Genomic DNA, 27,649 nt, shown 5'->3' with positions numbered 1-27,649 from the left:
TGAAAAAAATCCGGACAGCCCTCTTGGAATTTTGGAAACAGGTTTTATTTAAAAAACGTTAGAGTTAGATCAAAGTAGCGCCTATTTATTAGCCTTCAAGACCTCACTTTCAGTTAATAATTTCATCCCATGTCCTGCACCAACTCCATCCTCCGGTACAAAAGACAGGAATAGAGTCCTCGGACTGAGATAGCAAGTATGCGAAGGAAGAAAACAAAATTGTTAGTATTTTAACGGTCCCTTCTTTCACTAAGTCAAGTAAGGCAATATTGGGAAACTATTATGCACATAAAAGAGAAAGTACCAGCCGCCTTGTTGATTGTTGATGCTTCAGGTCGTAGAAAGATTTGTGGGTGTTTATGTAGCATTTTAATTTTGTTATCAACATTTCTGAGATTTGGCAGTGCGTTAATGTTTGAAGTATGGATCTATTATACATGACTTTGTCGAACTTTATGGTGACCGTAATGATTTTTGGGGCATGATACAGTCAAATCTTTAAAAAGCTTTGCTTATGCTGTCAGAGCATTATGATTAACGTATTGGCTCTGGAATACGTTATCAATCATACATAGTATTTTTTATCATAGAGGTCGCTCCTAGTCTATCGATCTGAAAACTGACGGGGAAGACGTAGCATTATATCAAACACGTGACGTTGATTCTGAGTTTTTATTAGTCAATGAGGGAAGCTAATCGGCTAATTTCTGTCACGTGTCAGAAACAAAAGTTCACTTCCCTACCAGTATTCAGATCTAAACACTAAAGGAGATCTTACATTTGTCCACTGTTTGTGCCTTTCTCCGTAAAACACGGTCACAGCATCGTCCTCCCTTGCCAAACCCTCATCCAGTGCCAATCCAACATTTAGTTCCTTGAACTCCCCGGACAGTGCGAACAACTGCATCCCGGTCATACCCCCGATCTCCTCGTCCGGCACCAGGGACAGGTACAGGTCTCGCCTGGGGTGAGGAAACTACACTCAATATCTTAATTTATTTACCCCTCATCCCATGATATATGCTCCATTATTCACTACAAAAAAAGGCTCAGCTTCTTGATATAAACCACATTTAACCTGATATCAGCATCAATTTGGGTCCGTGATATTGTGCTCAAGCCAACTTTGTGTTGCACCGGTATCATAATTACTCGACTTTTAAACGCGAACAAAAAATCGCAAAAATCTAAAACCTGTTTCCAAATTTCCGGGTGAAATACAATTTGAAGGTACCTTAGATTGACAGATTGATGATACAGAATATGCAAAATATGTACACTTACCTCAACTTAGTACCAGAATCCTTGATCCGTCGAACAGCCTCTAGATGCTGTATACACACACACTTCATGTCCTGAAAGAAAAAAGTAGTGACAGCGTAATATGGAAAATGAGATGTGACGGTTTAAGAACTTTTAAACTTTTAAAATTTAGAGCTAACCGGCTTCTCGCGGTCAAATAGGACTGCTTAACTTTGTTTTAACTATGAATGGAAACTAAAGTATATAGCTATATTATGAGAAAAAATTAATCAAAGAGTACGGTTAACAAGAAACTACCGTTTCATTTTAAATATGTATGAATTACACTCAAAATAATATTTGCAAATCTTACTTGGGTGCCTCGTCCGTATATCTTTCCATCGTCAGTGATGTGGCCCGAGAAGGCGTCCACAATCCACTTGTCCTGCTCAACTGGCACGACGTCCACGTGGGAGTTCAACAAAACTGCAACCAAAGATATTATAAAGGAGCACAATCGTCTGTTTGCAAGCCATTGATATTATAAAGGAACACAATTTTAAAATAAACATCATAATTCAGAAAAGCAGAAAGAACATTGTGAAAACACTAAACAAGAGAACAAGAAACTTTGGAGAGAAAGTTTCACAATTTCCTCAAATTTATAAGGTACAAACCGGAAGGTAGTTCAGGGTTAGTTCCGGGGAGTTTGACTACGATAACAGGCTTTCCAGGGTGGTACTCCTTGTCAACAACCACCTGGGGCAATGAGGAAGGTTATCAGATGTAGAACAAGTGAATGGAACCGTAGGTTTCTCTAATAACCAAATTCCTTACAACCCAAACAAGAATTGCGCCCGTTGTTTCGTTTTGGCGGACGCTAGATTTCCATTTCACATTTACTATAAATTTAAGTATAAGCTCCAATCAGCTCACTTCAATCTTCATGATAATAATATTGATAAATTATGCATCAAATACGGGAAACACTTGAAATTCAGTTCAATTGCCGTAGAACTTAACTTGTATCTGTAATTCAAGAAATTATCAGCTAAGGTAAACTATACTCGTGTACACATCAATACACTACGCGTGCCACGTACAAATTGGGCGTATTACCTAATAGTAATATTATACATTACATGCATCATATACATTAAAACACAGTCGCGCCGCGCATTCTTAGATCACAGGCTATCTATACATCACATCTCCGCAAGCAATCCTCGCGCGCGCGCAACTTTTTCGTCGCATGGTAACTAACGAAAGGACTGACGACATATTTAAACCCACCTATCTCGTTCTCCAAAATCCACGTTTTTCTGCAAAAACATCCATTCGTAACCTTTCACTATTGCCTTTTTTCAAAAGGGTGAAAAGGAAAAAATCAGATGATTTTCTTAGAAACCCATACTTTGATCTGTTTATTGCAAAGCAGTGTTCTGGAGTGACACACTGTCTCGCCAAGACAATAGTCGGGTATATATATATATATATATATATATATATATATATATATATATATATATATATGTCCGTGGATTATACTGACCAGCACATACAATGGAAAATAATAGGCCGGGTCTGTTCGTGGTTAAAGAACAGCATAATCGATCCGCATTGTGCTGATATCTTCATCAATTTGTTTGATATTGGTGCTAATACGAGGAAGTAGTTGTAGTGTAGTAGGGGGGGGGGGGGGGGGGGGGGGCCTGTAGTAAGAAAAGCTGAGTTCTCAAACTATCTACCATTTCCAACACAATTTCAGTCAGCGAAAGGCGAAATGTAGTAATCTCCTTCTCAAATGATAGGTAATTTTGTTCTTTGTTTCGCTTGCTATGACCGGGCGATTCAGACTACAGTACTTTACCACGGAATTGGGGAAAGGGGCAGCCGCAGTAAATCAGGGTTCGCGGTAAATTGGGTTTTGCTTGTCCATACAAGGTATGTAAAGCTCCGTTTGTAGTAAAGGAAATGGTCCCGGTAAATCGGAAACGCGAGATTTGCTGTCTTACATTTTTTAACTATTTTTTAATGAACAGATTGATTGTACACACAAATCTACGCGAAAAGAATTTTACTACCGACTGGATGTTCAGCGCAGCAGGAACTGAAAATAAAGAGCCGCGCTATGGAACTCGAAACGACGTGAAGCTAAATATGTTGTTATTATGGACTTTAACAGCCTTGCTGACATCGCTCATATGAGACAGCATCATTCTTATAGTTACTTTCAAAACAAAGCTATCAAACTACACAGAATTGTAATCGCAGTTATGCAACATTTGGCGATCTGCGATCTACTTCAGACAGTCTTCGTAGTACTTCCAAAACTCTCGCCTTGATTTTTTTAACGCTGGGTGGTGGGTAAGTTTTTCTGTAATCTCCAGGAATATGTACGCTGGCTTGCTTGTACAGTGACTATCTTGCTAGAAGCCGTTTTAACGACCATGAAGATCATGATAGTAAAGAATCCTTTAAAAACAGGATCCTCGTCTTCAAAATTTGGACACAAGATCTGTACAGCAGTGTGGATCCTTTCTCTGGGTCTACATGCACCATGGTTGATTATGATAATATTAATATGATTACGAGAGGAAAATTTGTCTTTAGTTATTGATATTCTTCCTATATATTGTGTGAATCAAATTATTTGTATTACCTTCCAGAATGGTACTTACATTATCAGGTAATAACTTGTGGTTTCTGTCCCTATAATATCTGTCCCTACAATATCTGTGCACATTATATAGGACAAGCATCTAATGACGAAGAGTTTAAAAACTCTGTTATATCTGAGTTAAAGTAAGTATAAATTAATCCGGGAATCAGGATGTTGACGGATGTTACTGGTCTAAATTTCTTCGAAGTAGCGCGCGCCGCTTTATTCTCGAAATGGCCCGAGGCAAGTGCTACGAGGTACTGTAGCGCGCGCCGGGCTAGTCCATTAACAATGGACAAATCAGTATGGTATTCCTGAGGTCTAGCATTGGGGTTTGGTCGAGGATAAGTCAGTAGTAGGAAAGGGTTGAGGACAGGGAAGAATCAGGGATAAGGAAGAGCCAGGAGTAGGGAAGAGTTGGGGACAGGGAAGAGCCTTAAGGTTTAATTACTCACACTGTGAGCTGGTCACGACTATCTCGAAAACTGAAATATGTCCACTTTCCTTTGAGAGTCGTATAGAATCCCCTTCAACATCACAGAAAAAGGTGTACGTCTGATCTGAGATTTCTAGTCCGTGTGTCACTTGGAGGGTTCCACAGGACTTCTGGTGTTCTTCTTCTTGGTACAGTGACACATCTACATTATTATGACTGCCTTTGCAAGATATGTAGTTGCTCATGGTCTTCACACACCAATTATTGTCGTACAAGTCAGCGTTGTAGAAAACCTGGTAGATCACAATTTTGTGAATGAAGTGACTTTTCCCGAACTCTACTTTGAACCAGACTTCTCCATCGACTGCCTCGGCAGCTGATTCAGTCATTAGATCCCTGTCGACCGCAAAGGTTTCTTTAAACTTCTGATTATTGTCCAACGTCTTCGACTGTGTGACTCTCAGTGCTGATATCTCCCCTGGTGACCATGGTAGAATGTGTTGAACTTGAGTAGTAACTCCAGTTAACTGGCAAGCTGCCAACACCATCATCAAGATGATCCTCATTTTGTCGAATAGGCTGATTCTCTATGTGTGCAGCTGTTGCAGAGATACATACAACATCAAATAGCTTTAAAGAGTAAAAATATATTGTGAGTTTGACTAAATAAAAGAGGACACTAAATCTTTATTCATAAGTAGTAACTGTAAGTACCGACCCCTCCTTGTTCAACTATTCTTACACAATATACGGTAAACTTGGATTAGGAACCGACCGGTCTGGGGTTTCGGCTGCCGGACCGGAAACGACCGGATATCAATTTATTTTCCGGTTTGCCGGATTTTTCCGGACCGGAACCGGGTAATAAGAAGATGGAATTTCAGACTGCTGGAAATCAAAATGCCCATTTCAAGAATTTACTGCGATTTGCGTAACACAAATGTAGATATTGTTCTCGAAGTAAAGCCCAAAATCCAGCTCTCACAAGTTCGTGGCGTCGATATAAGAGAGGATTATGTCCATAGTTGTTTATTAGCACAATGGCCTTTGTTCTAATCCTTGGTATAAGGGGAGTGAGCACCCTCTGCTTGCAATGCTCATGAATAAATTATTATTTTGTCATCAGTCTGGAGTTGTTTATTAGCATAATGGCCTTTGTTCTAATCCTTGGTATAAGGGAAGTGAGCACCCTCTGCTTGCAGTGCTCATGAATAAATTATTGTTTTGTCATCAGTCTGGATACCTGCTTTGACTCTTTTCTTTGTGTTACACAAAATCTTAATTAAACGGGCCTTTAAAATTCGCTGACAGATCATAACTCATTGGGTATAATATGCACTATTCTGTTATACAGGTCCTAAGAGAAAGGTCAGAAAAAAAGTATGTCTTCCATTTTCCAACTCAATTGTAGACGCCAAAAGTAACCGAAGCAGAGCAGCACATGAGCACTCAGCAAATGAATCTATTTGTTATCCTTGCTATAGAAAAATAAACAATAAAAAGTAAAACTACTAGCGGTTATAATCGACCACACGTTTACTAAGTTGGCTAATAACTCATGACACTTAAACAATTTACGGTTGAACTTAAGTTTTAACTTACCTAAGCTATAAGTATAGTTTTTTGCGTTCGATCTGGCTCTATAATAGGGGTATAGGACACGAGGGCGAAGGACACAATGGCGGTAATTTACGAGTTGTAACTGTATAACGTTAGTTTGTGAAACTTAATTTATTTCGAAATAGAAGTTGACCAACAAACTAGGGCCCGTACGCTCCAACATTGGTAGCTTTTGGCCTGTAAATTAGTCAAATATCAATATTTTGAATGAACTTAACTTTGTATGAAAGATAAGCCTAAATTCTACATTCTCTGTGAGTTATAACTCTAATAAGTATATCTATTGAAACGTGGAAAATAAGGCGAAAACAGAAAAGAGCACAAAAATCCAAAAATGAACAAAATTACCTGTATCCTAATTCGCGAAAGTGTTCTCATTAAAATTGAAATACCTCAGCTAGCAAGTAGCATTACCCCACAGTTGCTAAATATTTTCAGTTACAATCAGTCAATTTCTTATTGATCTTCATCTACTGGTTCAGGTACGTTTCTCTCTCCAGTGTAGTCCCAGGCGTAGGCTGGGACTAATGATGGGGAAAATGATATGGTGACCTAAATTTTGGTAGTCCGAAAATATGGTGTTCTTTTCGGAAAACCACCGACTTTTGTACCTTTTAAATATGTCTCGTAAGGTACTCCCTAACAGTAAAAAGTTGTCGACTCTTCCTTAAGCTAATTAAGATAACCCGATTCATCTCATTGCTACGGCCCTTTCAAGAAACCAATGCAAAACCACCTACTGTACCACGTCCACGTCGAGAACTCCATCAAGCCACTTCATCAGGACAGCATATTTATCCCAACCGGGCCCCACATCCAGTCACACAGCAGTCTGACTGCCAGGAAACTTTGGATTTGAGAGGAAATTCGGTGCCAAAAAGGAAATGTGTAGAGGACCTGACCTTTTTAGAGTGGAAATATTGGACTGCGAGAAAATTTGAAATTTTCTGGATGTGGTATCCCAAGTCCCAACCTCATTTCTTAATCTCTTGCTGTCTCGGATTTCACTCTTTCTTAAAGTTTTACAGGCAAACACTTTCATGACCACCCTTATAGGCGTAACAGAGGCGATCTGAATTTGTTCTCACCCAGGAGCGCCCAGTTTAACGGGTAAATCATCTGCTCACAAACCATCAGGTCTCAAGATGCCTCCAACAGATAGCAGGGAAAGTAACATTCCTCCCAAAATTTTCTTGTTATACAGAGTTAACCATTTGTAAATGCCATTTCAACGATATTTCTACGACATTGACTTCTAGAAAATCACAAACGTGGTCAACGTTTTGAAGATATATCTAGAATTTATAATTTTATCTATGTTTCGACAAAACTTTATCGCCAACAAATAAGAATTACGTATCTTGAGTTAATAAGATGTTTTTATAATATACATATAACATTGCTTAAAATTTTACAATCTTTCAACAATATTTGATGATATAATGATGAAAATCTAATTATTATACTTATAGGCTACAATCTTACAATGAGTATTTTAGTAACAAATTTTATGGTCAAATAATCGTTACAATTAGAAAATGGTACAAGAAAAATTACAGTATTTTGGAAATGATCTTTATCATTCTTTCTTTCCGCCATGCCAGGCTGCCATGGGAGCGTTAATGTAGTTCCCTTCTTTGTACTTTTCACTTTCAAACCATTCCTTCAGATTTGGCAGTTCCTCAAACCTCTTCATAAAGGCGAGCACGTTATCATTTCCTTCAAATGTATGGGGCACGAAACTCTTCAGATGATCGAGAAACTCGTACAAGAGAAAGTCCACATAACAAGGTTTGTCTCCGAGCAAGAAGGGCTTGGTCAGGATCTTATTAAACTTGGGAACCCTCTCGCTGACTCGCTGAGCAAATCGACCCTTCAGGAACTCGTGGTCGAACTTGCCTATTTCTGAACCGGGGAAAGGGCCAAAAGCATTGTAAGGGTTGTAACAAGCGCTGCTCATCTTGTTACGCAGGTCGAATAGCTCCTGTTCAACTATCTCAGCAAGGACAATGTCATCCGGGTCAGTTGGAAACATACCAAACTTCCTTCCGAGATACCTCATGATAGTTATGCTCTGAGTTACTTTCTTGCCGTCATCCTCAATGAAAGGCAGGTTTCCAAAAGGCATATCATCCGCATCTCTCATTTTCATCCAGTCCCCAAACCCCTCGTTACTTATTTGTAGGGTGTTCTCCTCCCAGGGCTCGTCTTGGTATCGCAGGATGTGTCTGATAGGTTCAGCCAGGCCTCTAACAGACCAATACGTGAGAGTTATTGTCATGATCTGTAGGATTTGAAGTCAGTCTAAAAGAAATTCAGCATTATTATTAAATGTTCATACCGTTTATATCGATCAAACCATGGAAGAAGGAAACAATTTAACAAGGTTCATGTAACAGCAAAGTGCGTATCAACTTTCGATATTTTATGGTTATAGGCACCAAATATATATTTGGAAAAAAACAACTAGCTACACCCCAACGAATATAGTAGATGCAACTGTCAAGAAAGTGAATATTAAGATATGTGTGACCCTCAGATAAATACGACGACGATCAGAAGAATGACCAGTAAACGAAAGGACGTACGTGTCGTATGTTAAAATCTTCGATCGTAATCAAATTAACATGGCGATAAGTGTGAGGTGATACAATGATTAGGTAGTATGTATGTTATACAAATACTTATTCGGGTATTAAGGGATAGGATGGCCGGATGGGGCATTATATCAAAAGTGAGAGGTCAATAATAAGCTATCTAGAGCTGTCTTGCCAGACGTATATATTTGAAAAATTGTTAAGGGGGGGGGGGCCAATGGATATTTTTTTGTGAAACTTGATTTCGAGATAGTAGTTGACCAACAAACTAAGACCAGTGACCGAACTTTTGAGGGGGTCCCGGACCCCAACCGCCAAACGGTGCGCGCAGGGCAGCCACGCCTATATTTGGTCCAAATTAGGCCCAATTTAGCCAAATACCCTGAACATGCCCAAAACCAAGGTTTATGGTGCTCTACTTGTAGCTAGTGGTCTCCTGAACTCGTATATGAAATTTCATCAAGATTGGACGAAAAATGACTGAGTTATGAGCCAAAAACCATATGCCCATATTTGGGCATACGCACCAAATTTGGTATATTTCGGCCCATAAATTGGTCAAATATCAATATTTTTGAATGAAACTTACTTTATATGAAAGGTAAGCCTAAACTACATATTATCTGTAAGTTATAGCTTTATATCTGTTTAAATGTGGATACTAAGGCGAAAAAACCACAAAAAAGAACTAAATTGCCCATATCTCGGTTCGCGATATTTGCGGAATTGATCTCATTAAAATTGTAACAACTCAATCAGTTTTCAAAATTTTTGCATGAAATTTTCGGAATCGACTCGAAATCGCATTTCCACCTTATTTTAAATACGGATTTTTGATTTAGGCCTCCAAAAAAATTTGGCGGCCAAATTCTGAATTTTTGTGAGATAATTTTGGAATTTGGCCGCCAAATTTTTTTGGAGGCCTAAATCAAAAATCCGTATTTAAAATAAGGTGGAAATGCGATTTCGAGTCGATTCCGAAAATTTCATGCAAAAATTTTGAAAACTGATTGAGTTGTTACAATTTTAATGAGATCAATTCCGCAAATATCGCGAACCGAGATATGGGCAATTTAGTTCATTTTTTGTGGTTTTTTCGCCTTAGTATCCACATTTAAACAGATATAAAGCTATAACTTACAGATAATATGTAGTTTAGGCTTACCTTTCATATAAAGTAAGTTTCATTCAAAAATATTGATATTTGACCAATTTATGGGACGAAATCTACCAAATTTGGTGCGTATGCCCAAATATGGGCATATGGTTTTTGGCTCATAACTCAGTCATTTTTTGTTCAATCTTGATGAAATTTCATATACGAGTTCAGGAGACCACTAGCTACAAGTAGAGCACCATAAATCTTGGTTTTGGGCATGTTCAGGGTATTTGGCTAAATTGGGCCTAATTTGGACCAAATATGGGCGTGGCTGCCATGCGCGCACCGTTTGGCGGTTGGGGTCCGGGACCCCCTCAAAAGTTCGGTCACTGGTCTTACTTTGTTGGTCAATTGCTATCTCGAAATCAAGTTTCACAAAAAAAATACCCATTGGCCCCCCCCCCTTAAGATCACAATTTCAGACGAGAGCTTTCATATTTTGTTCACGAGATTGAAACAAGAATAAAGTTAAGAATAACTGCACCATATCATGAATATATCATGGAATACAAGGTAGGTACCTACTACCTAAGACGTAAGTTGTTTAGACTGACATAATGAAAGTAGTTAACGATACGCACTACCCAAGTATACGCATGATCTACAAATCCTGGCTGGATCAGCCCGTGCAGGAACAAGAGAAAGTCAGCTAGTCAGCTACCCTCACCTAAATAAATAAAACTCAGAAACATGATCTGTAAATACGAACGTGTCAGGTGCGAATCTGTTAAAAGTCTCCCTAGTAATCGAGTTGATATGTGATGTAAGACAATGTGGTACACAGTGCAGCTGTGATAACTGATAACCTACCTACGTGATGCTAGATTTTAATAAAGTAAACTAGATTAAAAAGTAAATTTGAGGACCTGCATCTCAAACAGGCACTCCCTCTTTTCTACGTAAAGACTAAGAATTAGGCCGCTCTAACAAGTAATCTCTAATATATGATACCAACTTATCAACGGACCCAATTAGGCTCCAACAAACAAAGAAGACACTGCCTTAAGTTAGCTTAAGAATTTAAATCTTTACTCATAAGTAGTAAGTACCCACCCCTCCTTGTTCAACTATCCTAGCACAATAATATACGGTAAACTTGGACTAGGAACCGACCGCGACCGGTCTGGGGTTTCGGCTGCTGGACCGGATACAACCGGATATCAATCACCGCACCCCGAGAAACTGAAAATCATGAGCATTCAAACTTAAACCAAATTAGAGAGTTATACCCAGTTTACCTGGGGACCCCAGGTAAACTGAGTTATAACTCTCTAATTTGGTTTGACATAATGAAAGTACTTAACCAGTTAACGAGACCAAAGTATACGCATGATCTACAAAACCTCGCTGGATCAGCCCGTGGAGGAACAAGAAAAAGTTAGCTAGTCAGCTACCCTCACATAAATAAATACAACTCAGAAACATGTCAGGTGCGAATATGTTAAAAGTCTCCCTAGTAATCGAGTTGATATGTGATGTAAGACAATGTGGTACACAGTGCAGCTGTGATAACTGATAACCTATCTTCGTGATGCTAGATTTTAATAAAGTAAACTAGATTAAAAAGTAAATTTGAGGACCTGCATCGACCTGCAACGATTAGGTTAGCGTTATCGTCTATCAAAATTTTAAGGATTAATTTGAGGGAGCAATTGTAATTAGGATTTAAATAACCGCACCCCGAGAAACTGAAAATCATGAGTATTCAAACTTAAACCAAATTGGAGAGTTATAACCGAGTTTACCTGGGGACCCCAGGCTATTATAACCCAGTTTGAGTTAGTCTAGAATTTCAGTTAAACATCCGAGATAAATATGATAAGGTGCTTCTTGGAAATGTGACGTTAAATCAGATTAAATCACTGTCTGTACGTTTAGATTGTGTGTAAGGTGGTGAACATTAAAATTGAACATAGAATTGTAGATAAATATGATACGCTTCTTCTTTAGAATGCGGCGAATCTCAAACCGGCACTCCCTCTTTTCTACGTAAAGAATTAGGCCGCTCTAATTTTTTAGAGAAGAATTAGGCCGCTCTAACAACTAACAAGTAATCTCTAATATGATACCAACTTATCAACGGACCCAAGGCTCCATTGTGGTCCATAAAACGACTATGAAATTATCAATGATTCAAAATTCTCACAAAATGGCAATCCATTTAAGATAATGCAGCAAGATAAGAGTTGTTCGAGTATACTTGGCTTTCTTAATCGAATCAATAAAACTTCCATTCAGACGGCTGTGAGAAATGTTGTCACTGACTCAGACTTTATCATAACCTCAAATAGGCAAATTCTGAAGAATTGAGCCGTTGCAATAAACCTGTGATTCAATGGACCTGCACAGATGAGCTATTTGAACAAACAGTGAACACTTAAACTAAACCTTAGCCAAACAGAATTCAAATGGATACCCAGCAAACTACATTACAAACTATCAAAAAGTTGACATAAGCGTTGACGGGATCGCAAGCTAAACATTGTAAGGTAAACATTTTACAATGTAAACATTGCAAAAGTAAACGGCTCTCACTACTAAACACTGTTTAATAACGCACGTCGCCCACGTACAGGATAAAAACTTATGTATTATCGTATCGACAAACACTCGAACATTCTGAATGATGCGACTTTCTATAGTTTAATAAAAGTTGGCAACTCAAGAATAAGGACTTATCTATCTAGCTGCTGGTACTTTGGAATTTAGTTAAAAGACAACGAGTTAAAAGGAATATTGGAACAAAAACTACGACTAGATAAAACATGCACAAACACAAACAACCTCGGCAAATCTTATTGCCGTCCACCTAAAATATTTCTAATCTTAAAAAGTCAGGCTTTTCCTTTTTCTCACCCCTTGGCAGTAATTTTGCAATAATTGTTTTTCGCGTCAACCGAACTTTCAAGTGAATGGGAATTGGGATAATACACAAATCGGATATTTAAAAAAGCATACCTAACATTCGGAAAAATCCCCACTCCCATGCATAGCGGGGTATCAGGGGCGGTCGTTACGCCACTGGACCGTTCGATCACATATAAAAGCGTAAACAATATAGCAGAATGTAAATTCACATGGAATTTACATCTATTGATCTATAAGTCTCAACTAATAACTGAGGAATGTGTGGATCACTCCAAAGTTTGATGTTACACTCGATGTTCTCAATGATTCATTTATATAATTCATTTATAAAATTTATAACAAATTAGGTTACCTTGTAATTCAGTAAACACATTTTCCTTTCTCAAAACATCATTCTACACTCTTGTTTAAAGCTCGATGTTCTTACTTGCATTTCAGGGCTATTTGTAATATTTTACGGCTTTGAGGCAGTGGCGAAACGTACCTTTGTGCCGTCGATTGAAAGTTCCGGAAAATGCAGTCAATCGATTCACCGTGACGACTGATTTTACCATTTTTATAGAACGATGGACAACTACCTGAAGAATGGAGGAGAAATGTTCGACAAATACTGCTCCACTAACAAACCCATAATGCTCCCCCAGCACCCGATCAAACATATATCGACATATATCCTGACTAGGACCAACTGGGGTGTGGTCCTAGCTTCAGAGACGAACTACAACGTCAGTCTGATTATGCAGCAGAAGTTGTGGCTTATAGGGCTTTGGAAACAGTCAATGGAAATGTTATCGTTCTCCATAATTTTGAGTTCACGCACCATCAGTATCGTTTGTGTGATGGAGGTCAAATTTGGGACAAAAATAAGTGCAGAGGGTGCAAGAATCCATGCAACAGGGAAGGCGAGAGTGATTTCGTTATTCTTGGTGAGGATTTTTGTGTAGTCATCGAAGTGAAAAACATGTCACATGTTGACCCTAAACTGGAAGTGATTGATAAAGCTGCGTGTGACAAACAGTTCCGAGCATTGGTTGGCACGTTTCGAAAGTCACTGGAGCAGAGAAATAAGATAGCTTCTCTGGTAAAATCTATTGATGAGTACGCAACCATTTTGCAGTTCACAGCGTATCCTAACTTCAGTAAACATTTTAAAGGACAATTCCAGTGTATCAAGAAGACGGAATTACATCTAACTGATTGTGAAATATCTACTATTATCTTTAAAGAAGACATTCAGGGTCACAATTACATGCACGATAACTTCTGGGGATCAAGACCTACCGAAACATCGGTTCAACCAAATTGTTTTTCCAGATTTATAGGCTGTTTGTTGGGTGGCAGTGATAGTACAGATAACATCTCAGATAACAGCTCAGATAGGGACATATCTAATTTCAGTGTCTGGTGGAGTTACAACGTAACAAATGCTATAAAATCAGCCAAAAAAGCGCAGGGTGGACCAACAAGAAGCACAGCCATGTCCAGCAAAAATCCTGTTGGCTCCGTGCCAGATAATCATCAAAAAGTTAGAAATATGTTGCTGGCTATCTGGGCTACTGACAAGAATAACTGCGATCAATCGAGATGTAGTTTGGCCAGGTGCATAACAAACATTGATAGGCGTCTTAAGGAGGGACTCATCACTTTTGAATCGAGGGGAGGGAAGAAACGTGCAAAAAATCCAGGAGTTGTTAAGGCTCCAAATGTTATCAAAAACTATCTTGGAGTTCAAAACCTTACAACAGAACAAAACAAGGTGTTTCATTCTAACGAGAACCTCTTGTGGATCAACGGACCCGCAGGGGTGGGAAAAACTGTTATCTTAAGCGGTAAAATGATACAGCTCATACAATCTAACAAGGAAAATAAAGTTGTTTTATTCGGGGTTACTGGAAAAGGAAACAACTCATGGATCTACGAACATGCTTTAGTCAAAGCTGGTGTTAAATACGAAGAGATAATGACAGATAAAGATAATCACACCACAACTGAAGTTTCTTATCTCATATCACAGAGTGTATGTAGGGTGGTCATAGTGATGATAACAGGTTATCTCAACATCACACAGTTTACATGCATGGTCAGTTCAGTTAGAGGTTTTAATTTGTTGATAGACGACATACAGAGAGTGTTATATTATAGTACATCGGAGGAATGTGATGTTTTGATGGAAACGCTGACAGGATTATCAGAGAATTGTAATGTTTGGATAGCTTGTGATATGGTTCAGGCTTCCGGCTTTGTGGACACACGAGATATTATGAACTTAGCCATGGTTATCTCTGAAAAATTACAGATAAATCAGAAGGCTGCATTATCAATGAATCTGAGAAATACGTTTGATATATCTAATATCTTATCTGTGATAAGAGATCGATTCATTACATTGTTTTCAAGTAGAATGGATATTGTAGATATGATTTTACCGCTACAAAAACCTGGACATTTCATACATGGACCAAAGGCTGTTTTGCATGTTTTAGATAATTTTAACGTAGAAATTATTGGCATGATATTGAATGAAGAATTAGACAAATTAGAAGGATTAAATAATTCTAATATAGGTATAATTTATTATAGCACTCCTTACAATGATGTGAAAACATTAATTGAAGAAACTGTTAATAAGCGATCTCCTTACAGTAATGAAAGACGCAAGATTTCACCGTGTAGCATTAAATACAGCTACTCTGCTGAGTGGCCAGCAGTGGTTTTAATACACGAAATGAGAAGTTTCAGTAAATTAGATCTGACTAATCTATATTTGGTGATATCAAGAGCACGTGTTCACTGCTCTGTTATTTTATACCCAAGAGGGGTTGAGACATTACAAACAGAATTCTATGGTGACATGTTAGATCTGTTAGATAAAATGAAAGATTATATGCATGTTGTGCGGCATTAGTTTTAAAACTACGAAGAAATAGTTTTTTGTATCGTTGATTTTTTTGGATTATGTTCTTATCTCTTCTGGATATTCATCACACAAAGTTTCTGTCTTCCGATTAAAAAACAAGAATTTACAAAAGTACGAGACAGTATTTAATATCTTGCCAATACAATTTGTTTTCATATGATCTAGTTTCAGAAATAAAGTTAGAAAGTTATTTTCTTTCATAAGGGTCACGTCGTTCCATCCCGGACAACCGGACTTAACGAGACTTATGCATGCAGAAAGACAACTAAAAGTAATCGGTCCCCAACATTATGGACTGGAATAATAAGACAAACAGTATCCGTTATAAACAAAATGGCTACATTTTGATTCAAAGATATTTCTGCGGTTTTTAATGTTTAATTTATGGAATGCATAACTTCACATGCACGCACATAAAACTTGCACTCTTGCAGTCACATACAAACAAATATGTCAGAATTGGATTTGAAACGAACTGATAAACTTTCTATTATTATGTAAGTTACATTAATTTCAGTATCAGTGTGCAATCAATCCAGTGTGCAATCAATCTCAGTGTGCAATCAATCTCAGTGTGCAATCAATCACAGTGTGCAATCAATCACAGTGTGCAATCAATCTTTCAGTGTGCAATCAATCTTTTCGCTTGTGAGTTGATATCAGTTGTCTCTTATCAGTAAATAGGTAATTGCACTGCCTTTTACTGTGCAGCTTTGCTATACACGAAGTATACACAATATGGAATTTTCGGTCAGTACACTTCACGAACTGGAGAAACAGATTGAGGACTTATCAGACTCGGTTTTAGCGAATCTTAATTGCAGGAAACTAGAGGACCTCACTCATGACTTGTTCAAGCCAAAAGGCGTTACAAAGGATGTAATAACCGAAATAGTTTTGAAGATGGGGTCTATGATATGTAAATCGAGAAATGTTTTGAGATCAGCAGCAGAGACGCTTGACCAACAGAAATCAGAACAGATAAAAACTCAGAACGAGCTCATCCAATGCAAATCTGGTAAACTAGCTTCAGTGAAGGAGACAGTGAAAACAGAAATGAAACTGTTTACAGATGTTGTGAAGAATAACAGCGTAGCTTCTGATATCTCTCCAGCTAAAATCAAAATGGCTGTGAAATCGGCGATTACAGAAGATGATCGGTCGAAAAACTTTATCATCTTCGGGGCCCCAGAACAGCTCGAATGTGAAGAGCAAGAAATGAACGAACGGGATCTCGTGGGTGATATTTGGGGTTTTATGAATTTCATTGGAAGGCCGACTATAACAAACATTGAGAGAGTGGGAGTAAAGAAGTCTGACAGCCCTCGATCACGGCCGATAAAAGTTACTTTGCGAGATCCTGAAATTGTACGTGAATTTCTGAGCAGAGCAAAAGTCTTGAAATCGGTTGATGTGGCAGACTACAATTTCAACTACAACAAACTCTACTTATCTCCAGACAGGTCGCAGGATGAGCGAATCTCTCGCCAAAAGCTCGTACAGGAAATGAAAGAGGGAATCAAGAAGGACCCGAGCAAGAAATATTACATAAAAAACAATAAAGTTTGTGTCGCTGAGTGACTAATTATTTGAGAAAGTCAAGCATTTGTGTATGTGTGTGACGTTAATTTCATGGAGTTAAAACTTTTTGTATAACTGAGAACAGAGGTTAGAGGAACTACTGATAAGAGTATGATTAGACTGTGTTGCGTTATCAGTTGACTTTTTGCATCACTCTTCTAGATTATACGTAATAGGGTAACTTAGTTATAGAATAGGATTTTAGTTGTTGCAAGCATTGCACTAAGGTTTTAAGTTAGGTAAGTAGGCCACGAACTGTTGAGCAAACTGGGCTGGAAGCCCAAGCAATATGCAGTTCTGGTCTTGAGGCTATTTTACAATGTTTTATAACATGTGCTTGCAACTAGATCTTGAATGTCGCGTGCCCCACGGGGATTTGATTTATTCATACAATTTATTATATATTGGTTCCAAAGCCCTTATGGGTACCAGCAAAAACTGGTTTTCAAACAAACAAAAAAAGTATCAATTCCAAATCTAACCTTTATTTGACATTGTCAGCGAGGATCATCATCCTAAATGCTTTGTTACACTAGTCTATAAGCCTCACACGCGGTACACTACATCAAAATATGTTCTGATTTATGAGGTATGAGGTAATAAGACGATCGTTACTCGTTAGTAAATGTAGTTATGGCATTAGTATTCCAAGCTAATGACATGTATTCAGAGCCTCTATGCAGATTTTACTGAACACCACAATTCTTAAATTTGACCTTGACCCTGAACAGATTAAACTGTTTAGGGTCATATTTTGATGTAGTGAAGCGTGCGTGGGAGGCTAGACAAGTGTAATAAAGCCTTCAAGATATGAATAAACGGTAACTCGGTAATCTGCTGATGCACACCTCGGGCACACCTCGGGCACACCTCGGGCACAAACTCGGGCACACCTGGGGCACATCTCGGGCACATCTCGGGCAGAAAGCAAACCTCGGGCACACCTCGGGCAGAACCACCTGGGGCACACCTCGGGCACACCTCGGTATTTAAATACTTAAATATACTTTAATATACTTTAATATACTTATATTATCTCCATTCAAAATGTTGAATCATATTAAAGTATATTAAAATGTAGGTTTTTTCAATTTTGACCCGGGGATATACTTTAATATACTTTAATGTACTTTAATATACTTTAATATACTTTAATGTACTTTAATATACTTTAATATACTTTAATGTACTTTAATATACTTTAATATACTTGTATTATCTCCATTCAAAAATTTTGAACCATATTAAAGTATATTCAAAATTTGGCCGCTTAATTTCTTTCAAGGTCTCTAATGTATAGATTATATTTACCTTTCATGTAAAGTTAGTCTTGTTCAAAGATATTGATCAAGAATAACTTGACCAATTTATGGGCCAAAATATATGAAGTATGAGTTAAGGGAACTAACAACTGGCTTATCTTGTAAATCCTAACGAAAAATATAAATCTACTAATTGTAGGTAGGGTAAAGCACATAATTTTGTCATTTTTTGGCAATTTTCCGACTGTCTGATATAAACCATGGGTTTTAACCTCGTCTGAAATTCCGATTTAGATGAAACCTCCACCATGTTATAGTAGACAGTCTAGGCAGGTTCTAACACAAAAATGATCGAAATTGCTGGGGTTGAAGATGTTCAAAAAAATTATTTTGAAAAAATGACAAAATTAGGTGACTTTACTTAATTTTGTCACCCCGAACCTAATTTTGTCACTTGAAGATTGTGCAAAAAGTAACCGTTTCTCGGTATTTTAGACTACCTGGATGCATCATTCGAGCGCTTTTTCACCAACATTGACCTCAAAAATCCCAAAGATATGATGTTTTCATAGTTTTGTAGCTTGATGAAAAGATGACACTTTTTGGGTATCTAATCTTAGAAAATAGCCCCAAATGCCCCTGAAACCACTGGCATCTTGAAAAACGATTGGTTCTAGGCCTAGGTTGAAATTTTCATGTCTGTAGATAGATCACTTGCTTAGTAATTTCATCAAATATTTTTTTAGTCATTTTAGATTGAAAAAATCAGATTATCCACCTAATATTTCTCGGCGAAAATATGCTATTATAAGTGTTATGCTATTATAAGTGCCTTATACATATCCTATGGGCAAAAAAACTTCAGAATAGTTGTATAAGGCCATTTTAAACACAATCTGTGATTTACAAGAAATTTGAGAAAGGTCGATTTTTTTGACAAAATTAGGTACTTTTGGCAAAATCGAACCTAATTTTGTCACCCTCTGTAACTTGAACAATCATTGCGCTAGAGACTTAAAAATTTGTACGTATACTTCTGCTGTAGAAGATATTTGAAATATGCAATGGCATGAAGCTAGCTCAATTACTTTTGAAATAGCAATAAATCAAAATTTTGAAAATTCCTTAAGAAAACCTTAAGGATCTTATTTATTTTTCGGGTTAACAGTTTCGCCTTCATTTTTGACACAGATGCAAAAGAGCTAGAAACTTAAACTTTGTACGAGCAGTTTCAGCAAAGTCTAAGCTTTCTTTTTATACACAATCCTTTTCTTTCAAGCTGAAATTCCGAGCCGAGGCAGTTTTTCAGAGCAAAATGACAAAATTAGGTACCCTGACAAAATTATGTGCCTTACCCTATATTAAAGTATATTAAAATGTAGGTTTTTTTCCCGATTTTGACCCGGGGATATACTTTAATATGGTGACCCCCCCCCACATTTTTTGGTGTGGAAACGGTGCGCTAGATGGTCACTGAACTTCCTGTGAGGTCATTTGAGTTGGCCAACACAAACCCCTGTTTTGGTGTATGCCCCCTTAACTTACTTTGTGTTAGATTCTTGGCCTAAAGAGTTAAATCTTGCTTTGTGTTAGATTCTTGGCCTAAAGAGTTAAATTTTGCTTTGTGTTAGATTCTTAGCCTAAAGAGTTAAATCTTGCTTTGTCTAGGACCGGGAGCGAACGAAATACGCCGCGAATGTGGTGAATATTCAGATGGTTTTCAAAAAGGGCTGGTGGTTATATTGCAGCAAGTGTTCAGTACAGCCCACTAGTCACAGCGCTGTTCTCGATATATGTAGTAGGTACGAATATTACCCGTGATCTCGCAGTACCTCTTTTTCAATGTTTTATTGGGCAGTGGTTCTTTAAAATATACAGTTAACTCACTATTTTTCTAATAGTTTTTCAGTTTTCACGATACATATTTTCCACTATAGGTGTAACTGTATGGATCAATACTTAGTGCAATTCACATGAGTTTAGACAAGCTTTGGATGGTAATTAGTAAATGGTACTGTGTGAGCGAAGCTCGCTTGGGCCGAGAATAAACTTGCTACATTCTCTAGGAACACTGCCATTAAATTTTATAGGGCTTCGTTTCATTGGTGCGTACGTTTACTAATAGAGGCTTGCCGCCTGCCGGCTCATTTCGTTCTCATAACATAACAACTGATAAATATATTCTATTGGAAATAAGATTAACTGAAATCTTGATACAAGTTGCGTATCCCAAATATCAGAGATATATTCGCGCGCGAAAAGTGGCATGCAACGTATGTCAACTGAAATCAATCGAACGACTTAACCAATTTTTCCAACATAGCACCAAAACAGACGCAGAAACTGCTCCTACAATTTTCTGTTGTTAATTTGTCTTGATCCTTTCATTGTGTTACATCCAACCTTATTTCTTTAGAGAATAAGGCACGGATCAAAAATGGTCGGGGTATGTATTACAGCCCCCGGTATATTGATCAAACAGATTACAGTGTTCTCAGTTATACTGGTTGGATCAGTCCTTGCTGATTGTGAGTACTATACTTTTAACCTTTGTGATTAACCTAGTTAATGATTCCAAAAACAAAATCGGTGTCAAAACAAGATTTGGAAAAAGAAAGATTATCCGTTAAAAAAATTAAGTAAGAGTACGTCAGCCAACTCCTTTAATCAGCGATGTTCTTCAGATGAGTACGAAGTCTCAATACTCACATCCTATCATAGTGATGGTGGCTCCGACTCTGGCTTCTTCTACACTTTTGTGGGAACCGAGGGTTTATCGTCCGAGTATGATGCAAGCACTCCTTATAGACAACGAGGCAAAGTAGATGTGTGGACATTCACTGACAATACTAACATAGGGAAGTTCAAGTGCTTATCTATAAAGATGGTGGGAACTGATGGCTGGTTTTTCAATGTGGTAATTTTGATAAGATTTTAGAATAAGACTTTATTATATTAATGAACTCACCGTAATGCAACACTAGATCACCATTATGGCACTAAAAAATGTTTCCAACGAACTTTGTACACCGATTTCACTTTATTTATTTTTCTGCCACCAAAAGACCATTTTGAAAAAATAACATATTTTGTGACGAGCACAAGAGTAACAATAAGTAGAAAACTACCGACGCTAAAGTCTTTAAAGGATTTTAGAGTCTCTAATAACATTTTCCAGGCTGATATAACGATAGACGGCACCAGAAAACCAACAATTACAAATCCCCTTCTCGGCGGTCTCCTTGATAATGATGTAACTGTAGACCTTTGCATTATTGGTAAGTGCCAACTGGTCTTCCTCTCAGTGAGTTCAGCTTCTAACAGTGCGACTCTGCTTTCAGTTTCACCAATCTTCTTAAATCCAAGCTCAGTCTTCTTAAATCCAAGCTCAGGTTAAAATTATCTGCCTTCAGACCTTAATTAATCGGACAGCTACAATTCTTGAAATATCCGACTTCAGAATGCGCGAGGTTACAATTGGAAGACGGTCTTACGGACGATGCTGTGATTCCGGTCCAGGAAGGAGACGTAATCACCTTCAAATGTAGCAAACTTAAACACCTTAATGGGGCACGGACAGCTACCTGTGTTAGTGACACTGACTATGTGTTCTCTGGAGAAAGTCCAAGATGTGTCAGACCGAGTAAGATAATGTTATAATAAATATTCATATTTTTTATGATGCTGTTGTCTTGGGTTGGAGTCAATGCTAAGCAGTATAATATGGGGATGTTTAGTGTTTAGCATTGATTTCAAAGTTACCAATATGATTTCTTCACAATAATTTGCCTAATTTTTAGATATATCTACTACTGACTAGACTGATAATATCCTGTTAACAATTATTGTCAGAGGAAACATATATAATAGGTAGGGTGGGTGCGGAGTCGCAAAAACAATGAGCCTTCATAAAGTTCCAGAGAAAATTGGCATTTGGCGCTTTTCGGGAAATTTTGGGACTCATAGTTGTATTTTTAGTTGGGAGATTTTGGAACTCGTCACTGCAGAGTGCAGCGTGAAATACCATTTATTGTTTACCATTTATTGTTTCTACACCAGCATATAGTGATAAAATTAATGTAACCATCAAGTCAACAATAAGTTAATTGCTAACACATACAGAACCTGGCATCTTGAAAAGGTGATGTACGTATTGTGATTCACACGAGAAGATTCTTAGCGACTCCCTAGTCCTTTTAATCACATAATGGGCCAAACAATACTACGCTACAAGGAAACGATACAAAAATAGCACAAGTATATTCGACACGTCCTATTGTGAGCCTGGCTCTCTTTACTATCTACTCTGTAGAACTCTGTTCATTAAATTGTTTGTTCTGGCTGAAACTTTTGACGATCAGCACCCGTAGGTTATAGTGCTTCTACCTTTCTAGGGCCAAAATGTGTGTACGGCAAATCGGTCATCCGTCAATGATAACTTTAGTGTCCGGCGTTCGTCCCTTAAACGACCCTTAGTCGACCCCTAAGTTTGCGCTAACCGTGCATTAACAGAGCGACCCTTCAATCACCATCAACGGGATACCAAGATTCCCTAGTCCACTACTTCAACTTTAGACTGTGAAAATGCTTCTAAAATGCTCTGCTAGGGTGCTCTACTTGCATCCCCTCATAACCGTGAGTATAACTCCGTTGACTGTGGAGCACAGAGCTTCATTAGAGAGATTTATGTGTGCCAGCTAACTGTGTCAGAAATGATTATGGTAATTCTAGTGCATTCATAATCAATTCTTATGAGCTAGATAGATCTGCTGAGGATAACTTGGTCCATGTCCTATTGTTCTCTCAGCGAATTGAGGAGCTTGTAGAGTGTAGACGGGCTTGCCATTTGAAAAGGTAAAAATTTATAGTACCCCTCACCAAGTTGAGAGAGCTGCTCTTGCCTATAATGACTGTATCTGCAACCATCCGGCTATTTCTGTGTGAGCTACTTTGCTTTGGTTACAGCGGACCATTTTATGATTTATTGTTAACTTGTCCTGATATGATCTTTTCATTGCGTTATAGACCTGAAAGTGAACATACTTAATCAATATTTGTTTAGAGAATAAGGCACGGATCAAAAATGGTCGGGGTATGTATTACATCCCCCGGTATATTGATCAAACAGATTACAGTGTTCTCAGTCATAATGATTGGATCGGCCCTTGCTAATCGTGAGTACAATACTTTTAATTGCGATTAATTTCTGGAAAACAAGTGTAGAATCCAAAGAATTAACTTGTGATAAATTTTGCAGTGATTCCAAAACACAAAAACAATATCGGTTTCAAAATCTACATTTGGAAAAATAAAGGTTATTATTTTTAATCAACGATGGTCGTCAGATGAGTACAAAGTCTCAATTCTCACATCCGATGTTGAACATGGTGGCTCGGACTCTGACTTCTTCTACACTTTTGTGGGGACCGAGGGCTCATCGTCCGAGTATGAATCAGACATTCCTAATCATGATGATAGACAAAAAGGCAAAATAGATGTGTGGACATTCACTGACAATACTAACATAGGGAAGTTGAAGTGCTTATCGATAAGAATGAAGGGAGAAGATGCATGGTATTTCAAAGAGGTATTAATGATGAGATTTTAGAATACGACAGCATTAAAAACTGAGCTATGCTATATTAATGAAGTCATTGTAAGGCAACCATAATCATGGTGTGGATCACCATTATGGCACTAAAACAACGCCAACGAACGTTATACACCGATTTCAATTTATTTAGATTTCTGTCCACCAAAAATCCATTTGAAAAACTAGTCAGCACTCGTATATTTTGTGACGAGCACAAGAGTAACAATAAGTAGAAAACTACCAATGCTAAAGTTTTCAAAGGATTTTAGAGTCTCTAATAACATTTTCCAGGCTGATATAACGATAGACGGCACCAGAAAACCAACGATAACAAACCCCCTCCCCCACGGTCTCCTTGATGATCATGCAACTGTAGAGCTTTGCATTATTGGTAAGTGCCAACTGGTCTTCTTCTCAGTAAGTTCAGCTTCTAATAGTGTGAATCCACTTTTAGTTTCACTAATCTTCTTAAATCCAAGCTCAGGTTAAAATTATCTGCCTTCAGACCTTAATTAATCGGACAGCTACAATTCTTGAAATATCGGACTTCAGAATGCGCGAGGTTACAATTGGAAGACGGTCTTACGGACGATGCTGTGATTCCGGTCCAGGAAGGAGACGTTATCACCTTCAAATGTAGCAAACTTAAACACCTTAATGTTGGGGCACGGACAGCTACCTGTGTTAGTGGCACTGACTATGTGTTCTCTGGAGAAAGTCCAAGATGTGTCAGACCGAGTAAGATACTGTTTATAATATATATTTATATTTTTTATGATGCTGTTGTCTTGGGTTGGAGTCAATGCTAAGCAGTATAATATGGCAATTTTTAGTGTTTAGCACTGATTTCAAAGTTACCAATATGATTTCTTCACAATAGTTTGCCTAATTTTTAGATATATCGACTACTGACTAGACTGATAATATCCTGTTAACAATTATTGTCAGAGGAAACATATATAATAGATGGGTCCGGGACTCTAGGGCGTAAGACTCTAGGGCGTGAGACTTTAGGGCGGCGCCCTAACCCTAACCATCACCCTAACCCTAACCCTTATCCTAACCCTAACCCTAACCCTAACCCAAACCCAAACCCTAACCCTAACCCTAACCCTAACCCTAACCCTAAGACCCTAGTGTCTTACGCCCTAGAGTGTTACGCCCTATAGTCCAGACCCCATAATAGATAGGGTGGGTGCGGAGTCGCAAAAACAATGAGCCCTCATAAATTTTAAGTTCCAGGGAAAATTGGCATTTGGCGCTTTTCGGGAAATTTTGGGACTCATAGGTGTATTTTTAGTTGGGAGATTTTGGAACTCGTCACTGCAGAGTGCAGCGTGAAATACCATTTATTGTTTACCATTTATTGTTTCTACACCAGCATATATGATCTCAAAACAAGATTTGGAAAAAGAAAGATTATCCGTTAAAAAAATTAAGTAAGAGTACGTCAGCCAACTCCTTTAATCAGCGATGTTCTTCAGATGAGTACGAAGTCTCAATACTCACATCCAATCATAATGATGGTGGCTCCAACTCTGGCTTCTTCTACACTTTTGTGGGAACCGAGGGTTTATCGTCCGAGTATGATGCAGGCTTTCCTTATAGACAACAAGGCAAATTAGATGTGCGGACTTTCACTGACAATACTAACATAGGGAAGTTCAAGTGCTTATCTGTAAGGATGGTGGGAAAAGATGGCTGGTTTTTCAATGAGGTAATCTTGATAAGATTTTAGAATAAGACTTTGTTATATTAATGAACTCACCGACACCGTAATGCAACACTAGATCACCATTATGGCACTAAAAAAATGTTGCCAACGAACTTCGTACACCGATTTCACTTTATTTATTTTTCTGCCACCAAAAGACCATTTTGAAAAAATAACATATTTTGTGACGAGCACAAGAGTAACAATAAGTAGAAAACTACCGACGCTAAAGTCTTTAAAGGATTTTAGAGTCTCTAATAACATTTTCCAGGCTGATATAACGATAGACGGCACCAGAAAACCAACGATTACAAATCCCCTTCCCGACGGTCTCCTTGATACTGATGCAACTGTAGACCTTTGCATTATTGGTAAGTGCCAAATTGTCTTCCTCTCTGTGAGTTCAGCTTCTAATATAGTGCGAATCCACTTTTAGTTTCACTAATCTTCTTAAATCCAAGCTCAGGTTAAAATTATCTGCCTTCAGACCTTAATTAATCGGACAGCTACAATTGTTGAAATATCGGACTTCAGAATGCGCGAGGTTACAATTGGAAGACGGTCTTACGTACGATGCTGTGATTCCGGTCCAGGAAGGAGACGTTATCACCTTCAAATGTAGCAAACTTAAACACCTTAATGTTGGGGCACGGACAGCTACCTGTGTTAGTGGCACTGACTATGTGTTCTCTGGAGAAAGTCCTAGATGTGTCAGACCGAGTAAGATACTGTTTATAATATATTTAGATTTTGTAAATTATTGTAGTCTTGAGTTTGAGTCAATGATAAGCAGTATACCACGAGGCTGGTTATTGTTTAGCATTGATTTCAAAGTTAACAATATTATTCCTCCAAAATAGTTTATCGAATTTATCAAATAAATCCCTTATTTTTGAAGTTCAATCGATACTCTGTGGACCATGAGTGGACCGTGGGTGAAAACTGAACATTAACAAACTGCAGAATTATTAGCAAACGCTATTATTGTTTACTAGTGTAACCCGGCCTTCGGCCGGGATTTCACTGCCGCAGTTAAATAGGGTAGGAGCATTTACCCGTTGAGTCAAAAACCGCATTAGGTGAGCAATTCTAGTCGGAGTGCCCTTACGTATCCAATGGTATCTTAAACAATAGTAATAGTATCTTAAACAATAATCAATAGAAATTAACCCTTAACACCACACCCGCCTATCATTTTTGTGAACACGCATAACATTGTCGTATGAAAGTATGAACTCTCTCTCTGCAGTCCAAACAGTGCCCCCTCCCCTAATAAGATTATAATATAGACAGCGAATCTTACTCGGGTAACTCAATTACACTAATTATGCAGCTACATATGCGAGCCCCGTAACTCTTACCGTTCTGCCCAAGCCATTTTATGTAACATTTGTGGTACAAAACCATCAATTAAACCACTTACCAACGACCGATTTGATGAAAGCAAGCTTCTAAATTCGGGATAGCCTGTGGCAGGCAACGCCCGATTCTAATGCTTCTACAGACCTACACAAGTGTAAGTAAGTAGGTAAATATTTCATGCTAGGCATGTGGCACCCATTACGGTAACCATTCATTGAGTTTTTGCTTTTTCGCTGTACTATATTGCACAGCTCCCCATTTAACCCTCACACACGATTTCTCGAGCATTCGGCTGGGTGGACCGGGAGGGTGCATAAATCCTATGGGATCCTCAGCAGAACGTCGACGACGCTCACCCCAAAAAACCTTTATCATTTAACTTCGTCAGAGTTTTGTCGGCACTTTCTTGAAAAAATCAGTCCCGCAACTCTTACCGTTTTCTTGATTAAGCCGCTCGGAAATTACAAACAGACAGCCAGACAGACAGACAGACAGACAGAAAACACACATTCTGGGATTATTAGTTAGATACTTGCTCTTGTTGAATAATTGAAGATGAAAGGAGACTAGAGGAATTGAGGGGCAGGAGTCTCACACAATAATAATAATATAAAAACACTGACATTCCTGAAATAC

At 38.1% G+C, this 27,649-nt stretch overlaps 2 protein-coding genes across 5 annotated transcripts in view; both read right to left on the bottom strand.

The window, feature by feature from the left end:
- LOC134815757 (aminoacylase-1-like) overlaps window positions 1-27,649 on the bottom strand; it is a 36,704-nt gene that overhangs the window by 7,323 nt on the left and 1,732 nt on the right. For 3 of the 4 annotated variants that reach the window (XM_063824339.1, XM_063824340.1, XM_063824341.1), the window contains exons 2-4: window positions 1,920-2,001; window positions 1,616-1,728; window positions 1,285-1,355 (exon numbers count right to left, since the gene is read on the bottom strand). In XM_063824339.1, the coding sequence (XP_063680409.1) occupies window positions 1,285-1,355; window positions 1,616-1,728; window positions 1,920-2,001 (266 nt within the window). Of the gene's footprint in view, window positions 1-778; window positions 963-1,284; window positions 1,356-1,615; window positions 1,729-1,919; window positions 2,002-27,649 lie in introns of all 4 variants that reach the window. The other variant, XM_063824338.1, reaches the window with a different exon arrangement.
- LOC134815758 (glutathione S-transferase Mu 1-like) lies at window positions 7,318-8,277 on the bottom strand. The gene has a single exon (XM_063824343.1). It carries the CDS (start codon window positions 8,239-8,241, stop codon window positions 7,540-7,542), a length of 702 nt encoding a protein of 233 aa, XP_063680413.1. The 5' UTR covers window positions 8,242-8,277; the 3' UTR covers window positions 7,318-7,539.

This window comes from Bolinopsis microptera, chromosome 5, assembly GCF_026151205.1.
Source record: "Bolinopsis microptera isolate Bmic1 chromosome 5, MBARI_Bmic_1.0, whole genome shotgun sequence".
Taxonomy (NCBI): domain Eukaryota; kingdom Metazoa; phylum Ctenophora; class Tentaculata; order Lobata; family Bolinopsidae; genus Bolinopsis; species Bolinopsis microptera.
The sequence above is the reverse complement of the archived record's forward strand: the minus strand, read 5'-3'. Positions and strand labels throughout refer to the sequence as shown.

Excerpts from the sequence above, each read along its gene's own strand:
- LOC134815758 (XM_063824343.1), bottom strand. The coding sequence starts at position 8,241 with ATGACAATAACTCTCACGTATTGGTCTGTTAGAGGCCTGGCTGAACCT.